Genomic DNA, 19283 nt, shown 5'->3' with positions numbered 1-19283 from the left:
AGCTTGCTTTAGAGCCCTAAACAGTAGAGGTCCCACAACAGCCTCTAGCTGCAGCAGGAGAGCAGGGGCTGAAGGTACGTGTTGGGTTATACAGCTTCTGTGTGCTCTCAAAGACACTCGGAGTATTTCCAATAGGGAAACCTAGACAGACTGGAAAAGGGGAGTGGCTGATCTGTTCATGCTTTTTGTGCTGAGCTGGGTCTTCCCCTGAGTTTGCAGAGGGTGAGACCACAGCTGCCTGCTTTCACACAACTCTGAACTCTCTGGTGGAAATGCTGGGTGAGAGACATGGTAACAGACAGGAGGATGAGGGCGAGACAGCCACCCAATACATGGTATCAAAATAATTTTATTCTTATCCAAAAAATTAACATTTGGCCATATAAATGTGAATAATTTTAAAAAAAAGTAAATTCCCCAGAAGGTTGTCCAGGTCCCAGAGCACACCCACCATCAGACACAGTTCAGCAGCTTGTGGAGGGAAAGTTGTTTATGTTCTCAAAACATTAACACTTCAAAATTCATTTTCAAACAAGTAATTTCCAGCCCATGAGCCTTGTAAGAATTCCAACTGTAATGCACAAGTGACCCATGCTGATCAAGCCAACTGTCTCACTTATGACCAGCATGTCATGGACAGTTATTTTAGAGTAGGTAAAAGTGATCAGAATGTGGAGCCTAAAACATTGGTTAAGAAAACAGGAGATTTCTGTCTAGTGCAGCAAGTACTGATCAAGTATTGCCAAGGGACAATGAACCCTTGGGAACATCCTCAAGCACTCCTTCAAGAGAAATGTACAAAAAGCAGAACCCACCAAGCAGGGGAGAGTGAGTAGCTGATGCATACATTCCAAGCCAGATAAAGAGCACATCTAAAAGCCCAGTTGGGCTGTACAGGCCAAGTCCAGCCTACAGCTCCCTCCTTGGCAGCAGACTGAGGCCTCAAGCGAACAGAAGTTTGGGAGGATCATTACTGCCCAGAGAGCAACTGCCCTCTTGAAGAGAAGGGGCTGTTTTCTGTAGGCACCTTGAGTCTACCCTCACCCATTGGCTGTAGAGCCAGCCATGCACTTTTGTGCACTGTTGCCTGCCTCCTGGAGCTGGAGAAGTGGGCCACTCTTACAGCAACGGATAGGCCTTGTACACCCAGCCACCCGAGAGTGTGCAGGGTATGCCCTCATCCCTTAGACACCAAGCTCCCACTCAGCCTCAGGCAGTGACAACTGTTAGGCACAGAACCCTGCTCACAGCTGCTGAGCACCAGTGCCTGCAGCAAACTTTCAAACAGCTGGAGCAGATGCTTGTTCAGTCAGCTTATACCATTTGTACTTATGACTTGGATCTCCTGCCACAGTGCAGGCCCCCCCAGGAATGAAGGCTAGTGTAGCCCACAGCTGGGTAACAGGACAGCTCAGAACTTGGACTGGGGCACAGAGCCCTTAAAAGCAGATGCTTGGCCCATGGCTGGGATGCTGATACCAAGCTATTAGGTGATGGATGCTTAGCAGCCTGGGGAAATGGGAGGGCAAAGAGAGTGATTCCCTGGGGACAGAGTCAAAGATGTCAACCAGCCTAATCTCCTGCTAGCCAGCAGTCTCAGCAGAGGCCTGAGCCAGACTAAACTCCCCTTTCAGCCCTGGGGCAGCAAGAGAGACATTTGGCCTGGGCTGAGGAGAGCTCTAGCCCACTGCAGCCAGCACCTGTTGCCAACAGGGGACACCCCACACACACACACCAATTTTAGCCTGAGCCAAAGAAGTGATGTCTAAGTGAACTGATTTGTATGAACAAGGAGAAGCACAGCCTGAGCCACTTGCACCCCCCTTGCTCACATGGCCTATTCTTCAGCCCTGCATTAAGGGGTTTGCCATTGTCTGACATTTGGTTACAAACACTCCTGGCTTGAGCCACATGTCAGGAACTGGCCACTGGGAGGAGGGTTACATGGAAAGCATGGATCAGGATGGAGGCAGGAGAGACAAGCCTCTCCTTTCTAAGGATTCTTCCATTCCAGCAGCCTTCTTTGCAACCTGGACATTGGACAGGACACAGCTACTTTAGCCAATACCAGTTAATTGGCTGAGGCCACGAGGACAGGACAGTGACCGTCCTTAATCCAGGCATAGCACGGAGCAGGAACTGGTTACTCTTCAAAGCCATCTCTAGACGGCAGTGCCCAGTACAGTGTGGGAGACTGGAAACTGTCCCCATTTTAAGGTGAAGGAAATCTCTCAATCAGGCAGAATCTTTCTAAATGCAAGAAACTAAGTTTAAACCATCATCACCACTGACATCACCCTGAACAGCATGACCTGTCCTATGACCCATTCTGTCTTGGTAGTCTCCTCCCCGCTCACCTCATCCCCCTTACACAAATGCAGAACATGGCTACAAAATCAATTTCTTGACTCATCGCTGACTCCGTCTCACCCACTCTGCCCCTTCACTATCTCCCCTTTCACTACCACATCTAGTACAAGTTCTTGTCTGCCCTATTAAGGCCCTTCCTGACCAGTCCTCACTCCAAGCCACTGACTCCGTCATCTTTTACTGCCACTTGGTCCAATCTTCTTCCTGGCCAGTCCTGGCACAGGAGTACCTCCCCAGGACCACCTGCAGCCACTACAGCACTTTCCCTCCAATCTCGGCTCTGCCAGGTGGCCTCTGCAGCACTCGTCAAGGGTGAAACATTAAGTGTGCTGTGGCTGCTGGTCATTACAGCTGGGGGCTCAGGGCCATCTCACCTAGCAGGCCTTCAACAACAGAGCAGGCAAGTTCTCCCTGGCCAGGATGCAGATTCAGAGGCTGCTATTTCAACCTCTCTGACAAGTCCACCTGGCCATAGGCTGCTTGGCAATGCCTGGCTTCTCTCCACGAGATGCTGGAACTGCCAGGGGGCTGTTGGCAGGACTGTGCCATTCAACTCAGCATGGAGCCAGCAGGGTGGGATGAGCATGTAGACTCCAGTTCTGGTGGATGAGTCTGTTCTTCTCCCACCTTAATCACAGTGGGGCAAGGGGCCAATGCCACTATGGTAACGTTCATTTGTCCTCGCCCCAGAAGCTGCAGGAGTGCACAAACTCCCAGCAAAAATGAAGTGCCATCTCTGCTGCTGCCTGGCTCCAGGAGGCTGCATGGCATTTTAATCCTCAGGTGGCTAACTGTTCCTTGGTTCCCACCTTAGCTGGGCTCTAAGAGACTGGCAAAGCAAATGCTGACAGCCCAATGCACAAGGCCTCCCCTTCCTATGGGCACTAACTTAAAGTATCTGGGCAAGAGAATACTCTAGCTGCAGCAACTAAATGGGAGCCAGGGAGTGCACCCCAAACAGCTGACAAGCCAACAGCAAAGTGGATGCAGAGCAAGGGGTCTGTAAAGCACACAGTGTATTCATGCTGGGACACATCCTCCAAGAGACACATGCTGCACTCCAGCTGAACAAAGCAAAGGCAGAAATGCTGCAGAAGGGGCAGTGGGTTGAGAACAATAGCTAGCTCCAGTGAGAATCACATGCTGCAAAGTAGAAAGGGGGCATCAGTCTCCCAGGGGAGCGAGGCAGCACAGCATGGGAGCAATGCTTAGGAGAGAACAGCCGTTTGGCCACATGAGATTTGCAGACACGAGGAAGAACAGAAATGCCAGAAGCAAAGCTCCAAGCCTCATACAAATTGTACCACACTCATAGTAAGACAGAGCAGGCCAACTCCCTGAGTATGGCCACAACTATACCCAGACAAAGGAGGTTGGGGCAGTACTGATAGTCCTGCAGAGGAAAGGGAACCTTCACAGCAGTGTAACAGCGCCCACAAGAGGGCTCACACTCATTTAACTATTTCAACTGGGGAAACACTACCCGCCCCCCCCCCCCACCACCCCAAGTAAAATAGTTAAATCGGCACAAAATCTGTGTGTGGGCCGTCCCTGGTGAGAGCCCTGTGCCCACTCAGGAGGCCATCAGCAGGTGCTAAGGCATATTCAGGTTTTTAAACCTTGAACCGAATACTTCAGAGAACAAGGTAAATTATTAGCATTCAGGAAAAAATACAGAGCATATTCCCAGACAAGCTCCAAGCCCCAGCTCTGGTCCCCTCCCCAGGCAAGCCCCAGCTCCATGCTCAACTGCAGGGCAAGATGCAGGTACCCAGCATCTCTGGGAAGCACCCACAGGGGTGAGTTGGCTGGTGCAGCTCATGGAGCCAGGCGGGTGGTACGAGCACGTAGACTCCAATTCTGGTGGATTCCCATCTTAGCAGAGCGGGGTCAGGGCCAGATGGAAGGCCAGACATTGTGGAACCAATCCCAGTGATCTAAGCCATACCCCTTCACACACACTCCAGAACTTAAAAAGGAAGTATCTACACAACAGTATGTGAAATACCACCTGAACAGTGGCTCTACCATTGGAAAGGAGGGGAAAGGAGGAGACTACACCAAGCACAGTTGGGAATTCCCCCCACCCTAGGACAGTGGGTCAAGGGGCAGACAGCAGATGCAGCACAGTATCCCCAGCAGGGGGCTTCCTTCCTGTGCCACTAGCAGGCAGTGTCCCAAGAAGCAGCGCTGCTCAGTTGAGGACATTACAGATGGTCAAAAATGCTGACAGACAATAAGTTGGGCGACAGGAGCTGTTCACACTGAGCACCTGCTCTCTGGGGAAGTGACAGTACTTCATTCAAAAACAGAATGCTCCCAAATTAAACGACTCCAGTCAGGAGCTGCTGCTGCAGAGCTCCCACTACAGAAGCTCAGCTGCCTGATGCTGGCACCCTGGGCAGAGCTGCAGAAGTGGTGGAGCAAGACTGAGCTGAAGCAGCAGGCTGAGCCCATTCCTTGCTTGGAGGCAGAACGAACACTGGGCCAACCCAGCACCAGAGAGGTGGGCAGCAGGACAGCCAACTGAGTCCCTCCTCTGTGTGCGTGGGGGGGAGGGGGAGAGGGGCAGACCTGGGAGTGCTGTCTCCTGCAGCTGCACTTGCTCTCCTCCCTTTGTCTGCCAGATGCAGAGAGGTAGCAGCCTCCCAGGGTGCGGATGCAAAGCTAACTGGAAGGAGGCTGCGGGGGTGGCAGAGGTGTATGTGGCAAGTCTGTCTCCTTGTCTTCAGTACCTGGCACCATATGCAGCCTGCTCCTCAATCCGCATCTTTGGATGGGAGGAGACAGAGCCCAGCTAGCACTGCATTACCATTATACACTAGTGCCGAGTTCACAGCAGTTAGTGTTGCTATCTACAGAAAGGATTAGAGCTATATGGTTCCTATTAAAAGAAAAATTAAAAAAAAACTACTTGCCACCAAAACCATCCTAGCTGGGCTTCTAGACCTCTGGCATCGAGGGAGCTGAGCAGGTGTGCATGGTGAGGCACGACCCAGATGAAAGTCAGTAGCATTTTACAAGAAGAAATTAAGTTTACGTCTAGATGAGCGACAGGCCTAAGAGCAGTATGAGGGAGGTTAACGAGTTGGTCCAGCCTCAGGGTCTGGGCAGCAAAATGACCAGGCTTTCTATCCCACTCGCCCAGCACCCTCAAGGGCCCCTAGGCCAAATCTTCTGCCACAAGGGTATTGCAGAACACAGGCCTTCTAAAGAACTGCACCTCCTGCAGAAGGCTCCCTGGCTTCTGTCCTTTAATATTCCAGTATAGGCAGGTTTAAGTACAGGATTGTCCCTCATTCGGAAGCACCAGCTCAAACAGGGAGTGAGAAAAGGGAAAGGCAGAGCCCTCAACACAGCTGTTGCTTAAAGAAATCAACCAAATTGTCACATCTGTGTAGAAAGAGGCTGCAAGTGCTGTGTCCGCCCCACTGGGGCATGGCAGAGGGCAGGCAACGGCCCTGTAGCACACTAGGGAGGACGCTGGTCTGCACGATGCAGCCCCTGTCTCCAGAGCTTGCTGAAGCTTTTCCACCTCTTGTATCAGCCTGTGCTCTCTGGTTTTTTGAGGTGGCTTTCCCCAGAGAGTGCAGGATCCTCCTTTGAAAGGAGGCTGGCTTCTGGCACGGTCCTCACAGCCACATGTTTGAAGGTGCATGAATCCCAAAACATGCTGGGGATGCTGTTACCAAAATACAGCTTGCTGTTGGCAGTGATGGCCTGATACTTCTTCAGCTCCAGATATGCTGGTGTGAGTTTCAGCTATACAGAGTGAGAGAGCAGATCCCATAAGAGGCAACATTCTCATGCAGACATCACTGGATTTATCCCCACAGGTCCCCTCTCACCCCACACCCAGCAACAGGGGTTTGTGGTCAAGATTTAAATCCCTGCATCAGAAAACTGAATTGATATCAGATAAATCAAACCTTCCCATATCACTCACCATTTGGAGCCCTCCCCTTCCTCGGTGGAGCAAAGAGACTAAGCAAGTCTAAGCTTTGGGTCACTTTGTTCCAAACACTCCTCATACCTTGTTAGAGTCAGCCATTTTCCGAGCCGTGTAATATTCTGCATCAGCTTTTGTTCTCTCTCTTGCTAGCAAAACAGCATCTAACAGCAAGACAATCAAATAGAACAGAGCATTAGAACTGCAATAGCAACATTACTACAGGCCCCCTGGGACTGTGACGTAAGGCGATCACTGGCTGTGCCTGGTCACAGCCAGGCTGAGCAACACACACATCAGGCAATGAAGAGCTGGCGGAAAACACTCGGGGAGAATTCACCCTCACAGTTAAGAGCTACAGTTGTGCGAGGTTTATTATTTGCACTGTGATAGCACCTAGGATCCCCAGGCTGAGGTTTCTCCTCCACCCATAGTTACTGGAGGTGCAGGGGTGCCTCTTGGAGATCTTGTGCTAACAGCTAGCGTGGGGGGGGGGAACAGGGTAGGGGGAGAGGAGAAGTGTCACTACTCAAGCTCCAGTTACCTTCAATCTCAGAAATTCTCTTCTCTGCTTCCTTCTCCATAAGCTTCTGTCGATAATGAATCTTGGCCACCTCAGCCACCTTCTCAGCTTCTGCAATTACAAACAGCAGCTCAGACAATACCAGCTCAAGCACCTGTGGCCACAGCATCCCAGCTCAGTCATGTGGACAGTAGTTTTGAATGAACTGCACTGGATGTTATTGCTGATGGTAACAGGCTCAGTACCAGGCTATCCCTACAGCTCACTTCTTCCATCCCCTCAAGGTGCTTCACAAATTAACAGTGTTGCATTTGGGTGACATGATCAGGAAACAACAGTGATGGGCTGTAGCACCGCAGTAATTCCACCACCTTTCACGCGGGTAGTGCTACCAGTAACTTATGGCCTACAAACTTCCTTGTTTTGGAAACATTCAGCCTGCAGAGCTCAGCCACTTTCACCAGGACAGCTTGTGACTCCAGTCCGCAGGACTGACCTGGCTTACAAGTGTCCCCAGTGCAGTACACAACCCCATCCCGAATGCCCTTACAATGTACTGAAAGCAAACTGTTTAGTGATGCGATGCGCACACCTTGGGTAGAAGCCAAACAACTAAGAATTTCACTTCAAAAGGAACATCTCCAAGTTCTAAGCAGCTTCCAAGAGAGGGGTGTTGAGAACTCTAGCGAGCTTCTAAGTCCCTCTCCTGTACCACAATGCAGCACTTTACAAAGGGGAATCATTCATGGAAGTGGCATATATTCCCTGAACTAGAGTTGGACAGGGCCACTGGGGCTGCTCTCACTTCCTTTCCAAAAGGACCAGGCGATACTCCGTGACCCCCAGCAGTAGGCCCTTGGGTTTACAACCCCTCTGAAGGATGGCCCCTCCATCAGCACAGCACCTCTAACGCCACATGGGGGACTGGGGTCAGCACAACACAAACTGCACTGACATGATGAGAGACTAGAACTACCGAAGTTAAACAAATGGATTCATAGGATAATGTGCTTCTGCACCATGTGTCCACTGGGCAGTAACAGGCCCCACTGTATCATCGAATGGTCAGAAGCAGCATCACCACAAAAACTGGTAGCCAGTGCACCGACTGCTACAGGGCACAATACATCCTTGCAATGAGATGCTCAGAGGTCTGCTGTCCCCAGTGAGGGAATCAGTGCTGATTCAGAGGGAGGAGCATCATCTACTGAATCATCAGCTACAGGATTTACCCTGAATGTCTCCCACCTGACTAGTGACCTAGCCTGTTCCTGCTTGGCTAGGGACAGCAGACTATCGCAAGGCCCTAGCTGGGATGTTCTGTCCTAGTCCACTCCAGTAAATAGCTTGTGAGAAGATGAAATCTGAAGACACTAGCCCTTGGAAGTGCTTGTGTGTCAATGACTCTTCAACATACCTATGAGAGCCTTCTTCCTTTCCGTCTCCGCCTCCTTCTCCACAACCTTTTGCTTCTGTGCTACTACGAGCAGTTTGGTCTTTTCAGCCTCCCTGCACCACAAAACAGTTTGCAAGTGAGCCTTCAGGGTGTAGATTTAGAATAAACACAGCCCGCAATGTCACCATCCCAAAGGGGAGCAGTTGAGTGCAGGTGGGATAGACATGGAGTTGCAGGTACAGAACAACCAGACAGCATACAGACGAGTATGCCTGGGGGATATAGGGTGAACTGCAGTTTTACTTTACTTGTTAAAAACTTCAATAAACTGGCTGCAGAATAGGAGCAGCTCGCTTGTGTATTTGGGATTTTGCTTTTGCTCCTTGGCTTTTTTGTGCTGCCCTTAACTGGTGGTCGCTGTGTTACCACAGGCTGCCCTTGGAGTCCAATGGGGAAGTTAATCTCTTAATATTCATCATTTAAATCAGAATCCAATTAGAGGGATTTACTCCACAAGACAATTGGAGGCCAGCTGACTGCTTAAGCAAAGGGGAGGTTCATAGAATATGAGGGTTGGAAGGGACCTCAGGAGATCATCTAGTCCAACCTCCTGCTCAAAGCAGGACCAATCCCCAGACAGATTTTTGCCCCAGATCCCTAAATGGCCCCCTCAAGAATTGAACTCCCAACCCTGGGTTTGGCACGTCAATGCTCAAACCACTGAGCTATCCCTCCCCCCTTGCCCAGTACAAGCTTAGCAAGGGAAGGGGGAGTTACTGTTTTAAAGATGGCCCTGAATGGTCCTCTGCACATGGGAGCCTCATTACATCGAAGCACTAAATTCATGAAAGGGATGGAGTGCAGAAATACCTGCCCTCTGCACCTACAATGATCTAAGGCATCAGTCAGAAGAATCTGACACTGTATCCTGCATGAGAAAGTCTTGCTGCCCATCCTGAACCAAACAGCAAGGGTGGCTTGTAATTGACATGACTTATGGGTGGTGATTGCTAGGAAGTGTATCCTAGACCACTGCAGACTTTACGGATCAAAGATCTGCACCTAGAAACAGGCAGCCAGTACCTGGGACAGGGCACTGAGCTTACACAAACAAGTACTCTGCTCAGATGACAAGCTACTGCATTCTGCACTAGCTAGAGCACCACACTGCTTTTCCGGGACAGCTCCAAGGTAGAGCACACTGCAGTGATAGAGCCTCTGGGCCGGAAGGGTCAGTTACCCTGGAAAAGATGCTTGCAGCTGTGCCACCATTGTCACCTAGGAAGCAAAACAGTCAAGGCTCCCTAACAACCCCAAGACTAAACCATGTCCTGACAACGAGGGGACAACACCTCTTCAGTAGAGGGTACTCTCTATTCCTGGCTTTCAGATGTGAACCTGGGCAAATCAGCATCATATCTATGTGACCAAGTGGAGGCAAAGCCAGTTAGCTCCCTTCCAAGATAACCTGCTTCAACTCTCCACTATTCTACCAAAAAGACAGCATGCTACCCTGTGTGAGGACCTACAATGTCACTGCTTTGCATTCTTGTGCTCTCTGCTAGCTGTGGTAGATGCAATTAACAACTGGCCCAAGCACTGAGTATATTCCTGCTAACACGAGAGAAGGAAATGGAAGAGCTTTCATTGTTTGAAGATGCACATGAAAGGGGAGAGAAGTTCAAAATGCTAAAGATCTGCAAAGGGCAAAACAACAGATTGGTTAAGAATAAAGCAGCTGACCCAAAATATTAAAATAGGATTTAAACTCAGGAACTTCACCATGCACTGAACTGTTCCTGATCCCAATCATCTCTTGCAGGTGCGCATAAGGTGTCTACCAGCAAGCTAAGCTGCATCCACATGGCACAGACATGACTCTGGCTGTCTGACGGACCTCCATGCAACACTCTTATTGGAGTTTGGGGCAGTGACACAGAAAACCTGACGAGCTTAGAGGACAAGAGATCTGTGACCAATTAAGGAGCTTCTCTTAAGGGAAGGCCAAGAAGTCTTCTGTTTCAAAGGATGGTGGTTAGAACACAGGATTCACACAAGGATCATGGGCCCAGGAGTTTTAAGGAGGGGGCATGGATGGACCCAAGGGAAGAACAGGTTTCAGGGCTGACTATTGGGACTCTTCTAAAGGTGTTCACACTAAACATTCAGGCTAGCTGTCATCTCATGCGTTGGTTCAGAGCCCCATACTGCCCTCACCATGAACTTGTTGCTCTCTGAGGATCCCTGTGACACAGGCTGCTGAAGTGGAAGGATGGTCTGGTGGTAAAGAAAGTGATTCCCAAACTTTTTACTAACACCACCCGTCATCTGCCTTAGCTATTAAGGCATTTGTTCAAGACTCAGAAGAGTTGGGCTTGGTTCCTGGCTCTACCAGACTCTATGCATCTCGATTCCCATCTGTACGTTGAGGATAACAGCACTGTCCAGCCCTCCCGAGGGTCCGTGAAGATAACAATGAATGTTTGCAAGGTGCTCAAAGATGGCCCTAGTGATAGGAGCACAAAGGCAGAGCACGTATGTAGCACTGACAACCCCAGACTATCAAAAGTTACAAGTCAGATCTCAAAAAGTCTTGAGATTTCGTTTAAAAATATTGACCTGTTTTCACTAATAAGTTTTGGGTTTATTTGCAGTCCAGTACCTTAGCCTACAGGGCTGCATCAGGGCCACATTTTCAAGCTTTCCTTCACAACCACAAATGCTAGAAACTTACTTTTTGGTAATTAAGCCAAAATTCTCATATGATCACATGACTCTAGCAGCTGGGGCTTGATAGAAAACAGCAAATATCATAAGACTTGTGATACAATTGTGAAAGTGGGCAACACTGCCAAGTCACCCTATCCTGCCATGACAGAGAGTGTGCTGGCCCCGGGGAGCACAGCCCACAGCCAGATAAAGCCTCCACCTGGCCTTGTTACACAGATGGGAACATGGTTCGTGTAATGACCGGCACATTTGTATATGTGTGTTGGGTGCAAGAACTGTCGTCCAACATTCTCCTACCCATGCCTGGGATTAAGCACCTCGCTTATTCTGTTGCGCCTGCTGTCTTTACATTCTGCTTGGCCTTGTGTGTCTTTGCTCTCCTTATTTCAGCCACCTAACCCCTTTCTGGAGGCAATTTCCTGGGTTCATCTATTTCCCACCATCCCAGCACCAGTGCCCACCAGCAGCAAAGACTGCCCTTTGTGCAGCGGCTGCAGACAGACACCACTCACTTCCAAGCAGGGGCAGCAGACTGACTGTTAACTATGATGGGCAGTTTAACCTCTTGCTATAGACTAGCTAACGTGAACCCTGAATGGCTCCCATGCCTCAGCTCTGCACCTAACAGTGCCTCTGGGAAAAGGACAGCACGCAGGGGAAACTGCACAGTGTGATCCTCCCTTAGTGTCCCGAGGGAATTTCTAGAAAGCAGGCTCCTGCATGGACAATATCAGATGGGTAACACTTGAGTCTGCTAAGCCCTCCCAGAGAAGTTCCAGGGAGCTTTGTGATGGCTGAAGTTGCAATCTGCACAGAAACGAGTAGAGACCAGTTCTGCATCACCATCCACCTACCGATACCTTCATGGCAAGCAGGCTGCACTAGGTTTACAGCTGCTTTACTCTTCCACACACAGAGGGGCTCGGGGGTGGGGGCAGGGAGGGGAGGCAAACGAGCCATTGCCAGGGCTCCCTCCTCTGGTCCTGCAGCAGCTGTTTGGAAGATGATGCACCAACCAGGATGGCAAAAATGCCAGTTCAAATTTTATCTCTATATGAAACTGGGGAGGGGGAATCTCTCTCCTCAGAGGAACAGGAAAGAAGAACCCCACTTTGCTGCACCTGAGTCTTTGACAATCTCTATCTACATCTGAGCCAGTGGCCCCGTAAAGCCAATTCGGCCTTTCCTCCCACCAGGGAGGGGACACTCACAAAGCATGCTCAGCAGATACAGTGTTCAGCACACTGCTGCAGTGAGATAGTGACCTTACAGAAGTGCCCAGTCTAATTCAATACATATGAAACCAATAGAGCTTTGCTGAGATCAGTTCTGTTAGCTGTGGGTAGGGAAGGAGATCCTTCCTCGAGTGTCTTTGCCTGCTGCCAGCAGGAGTTAAGTTCTAGCAACAGAAGAGGAAGAGCCTCCTCCTCTAGTCAATTCCATGGAATTTCTCCACAAACGCACATAGAGGAATAAGAAGCTTGGACCCCTCCATGCGGTCCTCGGCACCAACTGCCCACCACTCCCCCTGAGAGCACATACTCTAGTTGGTGTAAGCAGCATGAACCTGCTAAACAATGGGATCTGCTGTGCAACTACTCACATTAGTTCAAAGTTTCTTCGAATGGCTTCTGGGATTTTGGGCTTTGTAACACGCACAGCCTGAAAAAGAAGCCAAAGGCATTTAAAAAACAGACTCTCTACGATTAGAACTGCAGAGCTGGGAAACCACCTGCAAGAAATGCAACTTATTCTGCTAAAATAACCTGATCCAGGCAGTGCCATCTAGTAGAGAAAGCTCTAAATCTCATGCCAGCAGCACTCAGATGCTGGACTTTACTATGTGAGGGTCAGAAAGTGACTTACGGGTTGGTGGTTCCATTCAGCTTCTCTGTTCCTGTCCTACAACAAGTCATCACTGAGAATAGCGTATCTCCACCTATGTGGTCACTCTGAAAAGGTCACCGCCTTTGAATCTCTCCACTGTCTCCCTGTTTCTGTGCCTCTTTCTGAGCTGCCCTCATACACACTGGTGTATGGTCTGCCAAGCCATCCTGTTCTCCTCATTGTATTCCCTCTTCAGAACTCCCCTCCTCAACAAAGCCAACTGGAAGGGAGTCAGCAACATTCACACGTGTAACTCTTATCCTTCAGAAAAACCCAAAAGAACAGGACAGTGTGATTGTACACAGGCAACTCTCCAAGAACAGTTACTAGAAGGTAACGTTTCACTCCTTTAAGGGCCTTTGTGCATTCCTCTTGTGGGAGATTAGCAAGCAGAGCTTCACCAGGTCCTTAGCTAAATATGGACGACAGCACAGCTCTCCCAGACTCAACACTGGAGCATGGTGGAAATCTGAGATTAGCATCTAATGAAAATGTGTACCGAAATCCAAGCTGCTGCTGTGCAAGTCTCCAGCAGGGGAACTGGCCTAAGGCAGATTGCTGCTGCTGTGGTGGCTCTCATGGAGTGGGTCTTTAAACCATGGGGTACTGGTTCCTTAGCTAAGATATATGAATGTTCTAGTCATCTCCTAACCCAGTGCAGTCTGTTCAACAATGGGTTCCTCCATGGCATCTCTCTTTATATGCTACAAATAACCTACTGCATTTTCTAAAGGATTTGGTCTTTTCCAGGTAACAGAATACCCTCTTTACATCTGTATGGATACAGAGTTGCCCTGGGATAGGAATGAGGCCTAGGGAAGAACATAGGGAGGGAAATGCATTAAGATAAGAGAGACCATCCTAGGCATGAAGCTAGGATGGGGCCTCATAGTGAACCACAGTGTAAGGGGGAGCGGCCATGAAAACGGAGAGCTCACTTCCCTGCCTAGCACATGTAATTTCAGCCTAGAAAGCTACAAGCCATTGTACATAAAGGGCTCTATTAAAAATCCTGATGTAACCTTAGCCAAGTGAGCACATGGCTTCAACGACACAGGATACAGAATAATGGGCAAGTTGCACAGTAAGGAACATTATACCAGAGACTTTAAAATGCAATGCTACTCTGAGAAAGGACTGAAAATGCCAGGCAGGACTCGAGATGAAGTGTGCTTAGTTTACAAGTTAAACAACGTGGCTTCTAACTCCAGGTCCTGCAAACTCAGTTTGGGTTCAGTCAAGCTGGCTGCCTTCCAATTCCTAACAAGTAACAAAAATCTTGCAGGCCGAGAGCTATCCTCAGTTGTCTTCAATAGGATAGCACGTGTCTGAGAACAGAACTGAGTTCTGCAATTTAAATTCAGTTAATGGTGACCTACAAAGAACTTTTAAAACTGTGCTTGTGTCCTTTTTGATGGATACAGAGGGTCTGAAAGTGTTGGTTTTTAAAACTTAAAAAGGATTTTTCCTGCTTGTTTTTTACCTTTACAATATCAGGCCTGTTAAATCTGGATGGCTGAGGTGGTTAGGAAAGGCAAAGCCTCAGGGCTCTTCCAAAGTTGATTGTGACATGATGCTTACCACAATCTGTCACTGTCTACAGGGACTGTGCAATCGCAAAGACAAGCTGTGAGGTGGAAGGATGTTTTTTGTGAGCTCTTCACACCCAATGGAAGGGCTGAGGCCATAGATTTTTTTTAACATAGGCCCCCTCCACTCAAAATATTAATTGGGCAAGTTAGATTTGGTAACAAAACCAAGCACAGTAGAAGGAGTCTGACCCTTCCCACCGGCTCAACTTTCACTTGTTTAATTCTTGTGATGGGATACCAGAATGGGGGCCTCTCAAGTGACTGCTCACAGGTTCTTTAGCCATCACAGAGTCTCCCAGCCTAGATGGAACCTGATTTCTAATGTAAAATGCAAGCAGAAAAAAGTCTTTTGGAAACAGCCTCCCTCTGTACACATGACAAAGACACACAAGAGGAACAAGCCCAATTTTATCCTGTTCAAGTTACCTTAAACAAGTGTGCGGATGATGAGTAGGCTGGGACAGACTCCCGCTCACACTCTCAGAGCTGGGTTGGCTCTGCAGGGATGACAGAAGTAGTAAGAACTTATTTTTGTCACTAATAAGTTTGCAGATGTAACACTAATACATGCAGATCTGTGCAGAAAGAAGGGACCACTTCTCTCTCTTTCACATAGTTTCTCTTTTCTGACCATAATGACAAGTTTTCCATGGAAAAAAGGGCAACATCTAAGTCCTAAATGGGTTTTGGGAAAAGCCGAGGTGGCCAGAATGGCCCAAGCTTTGCAAATCTGCTGAGAAAGAATGCTTCTATGAAAAGCATGCTGGGGAAGTTGACTGTGGAATTACAACACTTCTCTGCTAAATGTGGCTGGACACGTCAATGTAATCCACGTAATCACACTGAAGGGTGTACAGAAGTGGTGGCAGTTGGCATGGGGAACAAGAAGATGTTCCTCACAGAGAGCAGACAAATTGGCATGTGCCCAGCACTTAAGTGAAAACCATATGAAACGTGGAGGCAGGAAATCATTTCCGTCCATTCTCAACTGTACACTTGATGGGAGTGAAATATAGAAGAGTTTCCCTTTAGGAAGGAGCCTACCTGGATGGTGAGACCTGGTGCCATGACATTCAGTTCTTTTTGCAGGGCCAGCTTCAGGTTCTCATCAATCTGATCTGTGTTCAAGGGACAAGAGAGATTCAGCAACACTGCAGCCTGCACTGTAAAATTTAACATTCTCTCTGGCTAATGTGCCTGTAGTGATTAGTGTCAATACATCACTCAGCAGGGAGGTCCATCCAGGCAGTACAAAATAAGGATAAAGAACTTTGAAAACCCCTGCAATATGCTGCCAGCCATGTGCACACTTGGGGTCATGGGCATACTATTGCCAGCTCAGTGCCTGGACTGCTGCACCACATGGAGGCCAGCCACTGTGACAGTGGGAGCTCTACATGTATGCTTTTTGGAGATAACCTCTATGTTTAGTTTGATGCTGAATGTCCCTATCACCTGCTGTTCTCTGGGACGTTGAGCACTGAGTTTTAAAAGGCACAGTGAGAAATGCCTGCATCCATCGACAGCTCACTGGAAACCCTGTTCCCCCTCACTTCTCCAGAAGCAGACCTCCACACAGTGATCTACAGGCTGGTTGCTTCCAAGCTGGCTCCTCAACTAGCAAATTCACTGCAGCCAGTGCTGATGGTAGACACAATACATCAACTCTTCTGTGCAGACTGCCCCAGCTTAATGCCACAGCAGGAAATAACACGTGGAACTTATGGCACAAACCTGCCCTCCAACATCCCTTGCCACACTGACACCAATGCCAGCTTGATGCTCTGGTCTTAAACCTGCAAGGCCCTGGAGAGATCAGGACCCACTTACAGCACAATCTACTTCTCCATCCACCACCCCTCCAATACAGCTGTGCTCTTTGGGGAAAGTGCAACTAATGAGGCCTAGGATGAAGCACTGGAGATGAAATAAAGGCTTTGTCAAAGATGCCAAGCTGTGGATCAAGCTACTGGGGAAGTAAGATTGAGCCAAAGCCTGGCCATCTTTGGAGGACTCTACAACACCCCATCTCCTCCCTTGTTACAGCTTTACTGCCCATGCTGACAACCAGGGCCCATGCACATCAGCACAGAGGCAAAGGGAAGCCTTTGTGGATGAACCCCATCTGCCAGCAGGCTTGGAAATCAATCATTCCCCAGGACACTCCTCCTTTGGAATTAGCCAATTTCCAAAGGCTTAAAGATAATCTGCAAATAGCATTAGGAAGCTTTTCTCTACCATGGATATTTATTGAGCCCACCCAGCCTTACCGCATCTGTGCTGCACACAGCGATTTACATTCACAGAGTCAAGCCCTGATCCAGCTGGTTTTCCCAGGCCAGGAATCCCCTTTGCCCTGCCCTTCCAAAAGCACCCGTCCCCCAGACGCTGCTTTGCACGCTTTGTCCTGATTGGGGTACTAGTAGAGAATGGGTGACATGCATCTAGAACTCAGGTGTCAAGCCAGGACATTACACACCAACACCTGCAACTTGTGAAAAGACTAGGGAGGGGCAAAGGATCTCATTTTGGGGTCAGGAGCAGAGGGGAGGCAAAAGGACTGAAAGCAACTCCCTTCCATTTCTTTCATACAGAAATCAACAGAGGATCTCAAGGTGGTCATGAAGACTCATTTAGCAATGGTGCAAGAGTCGGAGTAATATGTGACATTCCAAACATCTGTTACCAGGAGCCTCCTTTTGCTGCAGTGGTGACAGGTATGACCACTTACACAGGCTTTGCTTTGACCTTATATCCAAAGTTCAGATCTGGGCTAACAGCTACTGTTACCCACATAAACCCACAATATGACATCACATGAACAATGAAATAACTTGCATTGATAAGGATTTAGAATAACTGTAGTGAACTGTGCAATCTCAAGAAGGCTGTTCTTGGTCGTGATCTTGGCACAACTCTGTTTTCCTGATGGACACTTGTGAATGGAGACCCTTGACAATCGTGGGCAGAGGCATAGCTGCCTATTTAATTAAACTTCCATTTGTTGTATACTCCCTGGTCCCCACATACTTACCAAATAGCTCAATGTACACTTCCTGAAGGGTATGGGCACTGCAGAACTGATTCAGCTCATGGTGAATTTTATTGAAGATCAGGGTCTTATCATAGTCTGCAGTGTAGTTCTTCACAACATCGTACACTGAGGAAAGAGAGAGTTACCACAGGGCAACACTAACAAGGCAGGAGAACAATGCTTTTCAGTCTACACGGCCATTCTAACAGCCCTAGCACTCTCACAAGGGAAGATACCCTCAATTCTAGATTGTCCAAACCAAACCTAGAAGAGTACGATAATTATGCACAGATAAGAATATTGCACAGCCCTGCTTTACGGTCTGCAAACAAATAAATAAATCAGGGAAGTCTGCCATGAGCCATGTACAGGAACAGGCAGCGCTGAATACAGAATACAGGCCTAACAGATGCTGTGACTCCCCGACACCCGAGCGGGTGTTCCTCTCTCAATGCTGCAGTAACACTAGTTCCCAGCATTACGTTTCCCTGCTTCAAAGGAAAAAAACTAGAGATTTTTCCTCTTATGGAACTCATGTTCCCCAGGCTGCAGCAGCAGGGATTTCACTTTCTTGTTCGACAACTAGTGACCCTGTGGAGCAACAGAAGCCATAGGCCAAGCCTGCTGCCTTCACAAGCGCCTCCATCTTGCTCAAAAACTTGTAAGCTTTGCCATCTTTTGAGTAGTTGAGCTTGTTGCATGTGTTGGTTCTGCAGTTTCTGCCCCCAAACTAAGTTCTTCTGAATGTAGGCTCTTTGCAAACCAAGCTTGCCATTTCAAAGTCAAAATGATTTCAAGATCAAGAGGCAATCAGTCTCTTTACAGTTTGTTTACACCTGCTCATTCACCTTCGAACAAACCATGTCTGGAAAATTCCAGTATGGGGGGAGTGTGGAAACATGGCATTAGAATCAGATTCTCTGGTGAGGGGAACCATAACAGCATCAGGATAAGGAGAATGGAAGTGGTATTGCCAACCTATGCTATAGCTGCTGTAGGACAGCTACTCTGATGTAGTATAAAAATATTCAGATTCTGCTTTTGCACCCATTCTAATTGTCTGGAGCAACTTGATGTGAGCAATACTCATTTTTGTCCAGCTATCTGGAAAATTAGGTAGGCAATTCCTGCAATGCTCAGGTTTAATGCACTCCCCTGAGGGACGAAGGCTGCACACACAGCTATGAGCCTGAGAGTGAGGACCAAGCCAAGAGTAACTGGTTTATAAGCAGGAGATAAACAAGATGCTGCTCCCAAGAAAGAAAAGCCCCCTCAGCTGTGCACATCCCTATTTAACAACACATGCAGTAACTTCACTAGCTCTGAACTCTCTCAAAAGTGGCACCATTTTGTCTGTTCACGTATAAAGTCATTTACAGTAATGTTAAGAGACAACATAGCAAATAAATGCAAGCAATGAGGTTAGAGCACCACTGTGTTTACATGACTGCCCGCCTTCTGCATGAGCCCCACATTTCAAGGCAAGACCTGCACAAAGCTACACTCCATGAAGCTTTCTGCACTTCTCTAGCACCCTCCAGCAACCAAGGGATCTCCCAGCTACCCTGCAAGATAGTGCAGCCTCATTCTACCCATGCTATAGGTGGCCTACAGAAGCCAAAGAGAGGCAGGGACTTGGCACAAAGTCACAAAGGAAGCCTGTGTTAGCACCAGAAGAGAACCCAGTTCTCTTGGCTCCAAATCCAGGGCCTTAAGCACAAAGCCATCCTTCTTCACTGTTTCCTAGCCTTTGCTGGATGCCAGGCTACTTGAAGAAAAGGCTTTAAAAAGCTCAAGCATTT

At 48.5% G+C, this 19283-nt stretch overlaps 2 protein-coding genes across 9 annotated transcripts in view; one reads left to right on the top strand and one right to left on the bottom strand.

Annotated features, from left to right (window-relative positions):
• The window catches only part of ADAM8 (ADAM metallopeptidase domain 8), a 108610-nt gene extending 91145 nt beyond the window's left edge, over positions 1-17465 (top strand). Inside the window, exon 25 of the transcript XR_004001436.1 lies at positions 17042-17465. The gene's annotated coding sequence lies outside the window, so the exon portion shown is untranslated. The remainder of the gene's footprint in view (positions 1-17041) is intronic.
• ERLIN1 (ER lipid raft associated 1) overlaps positions 332-19283 on the bottom strand; it is a 64104-nt gene continuing 45152 nt past the window's right edge. For 6 of the 8 annotated variants that reach the window (XM_030571318.1, XM_030571316.1, XM_030571314.1 and 3 more), the window contains 7 exons: positions 17482-17607; positions 15492-15565; positions 12572-12630; positions 8260-8351; positions 6864-6953; positions 6404-6483; positions 332-6132 (listed from right to left, as the gene is read on the bottom strand). In XM_030571318.1, coding sequence (XP_030427178.1) covers positions 5914-6132; positions 6404-6483; positions 6864-6953; positions 8260-8351; positions 12572-12630; positions 15492-15565; positions 17482-17607 — 740 coding nt within the window. In that variant the 3' untranslated portion in view covers positions 332-5913. The other 2 variants (XM_030571322.1, XM_030571321.1) reach the window with 2 other exon arrangements.

Source organism: Gopherus evgoodei, chromosome 7, assembly GCF_007399415.2.
Source record: "Gopherus evgoodei ecotype Sinaloan lineage chromosome 7, rGopEvg1_v1.p, whole genome shotgun sequence".
Taxonomy (NCBI): domain Eukaryota; kingdom Metazoa; phylum Chordata; order Testudines; family Testudinidae; genus Gopherus; species Gopherus evgoodei.
The sequence above is the reverse complement of the archived record's forward strand: the minus strand, read 5'-3'. Positions and strand labels throughout refer to the sequence as shown.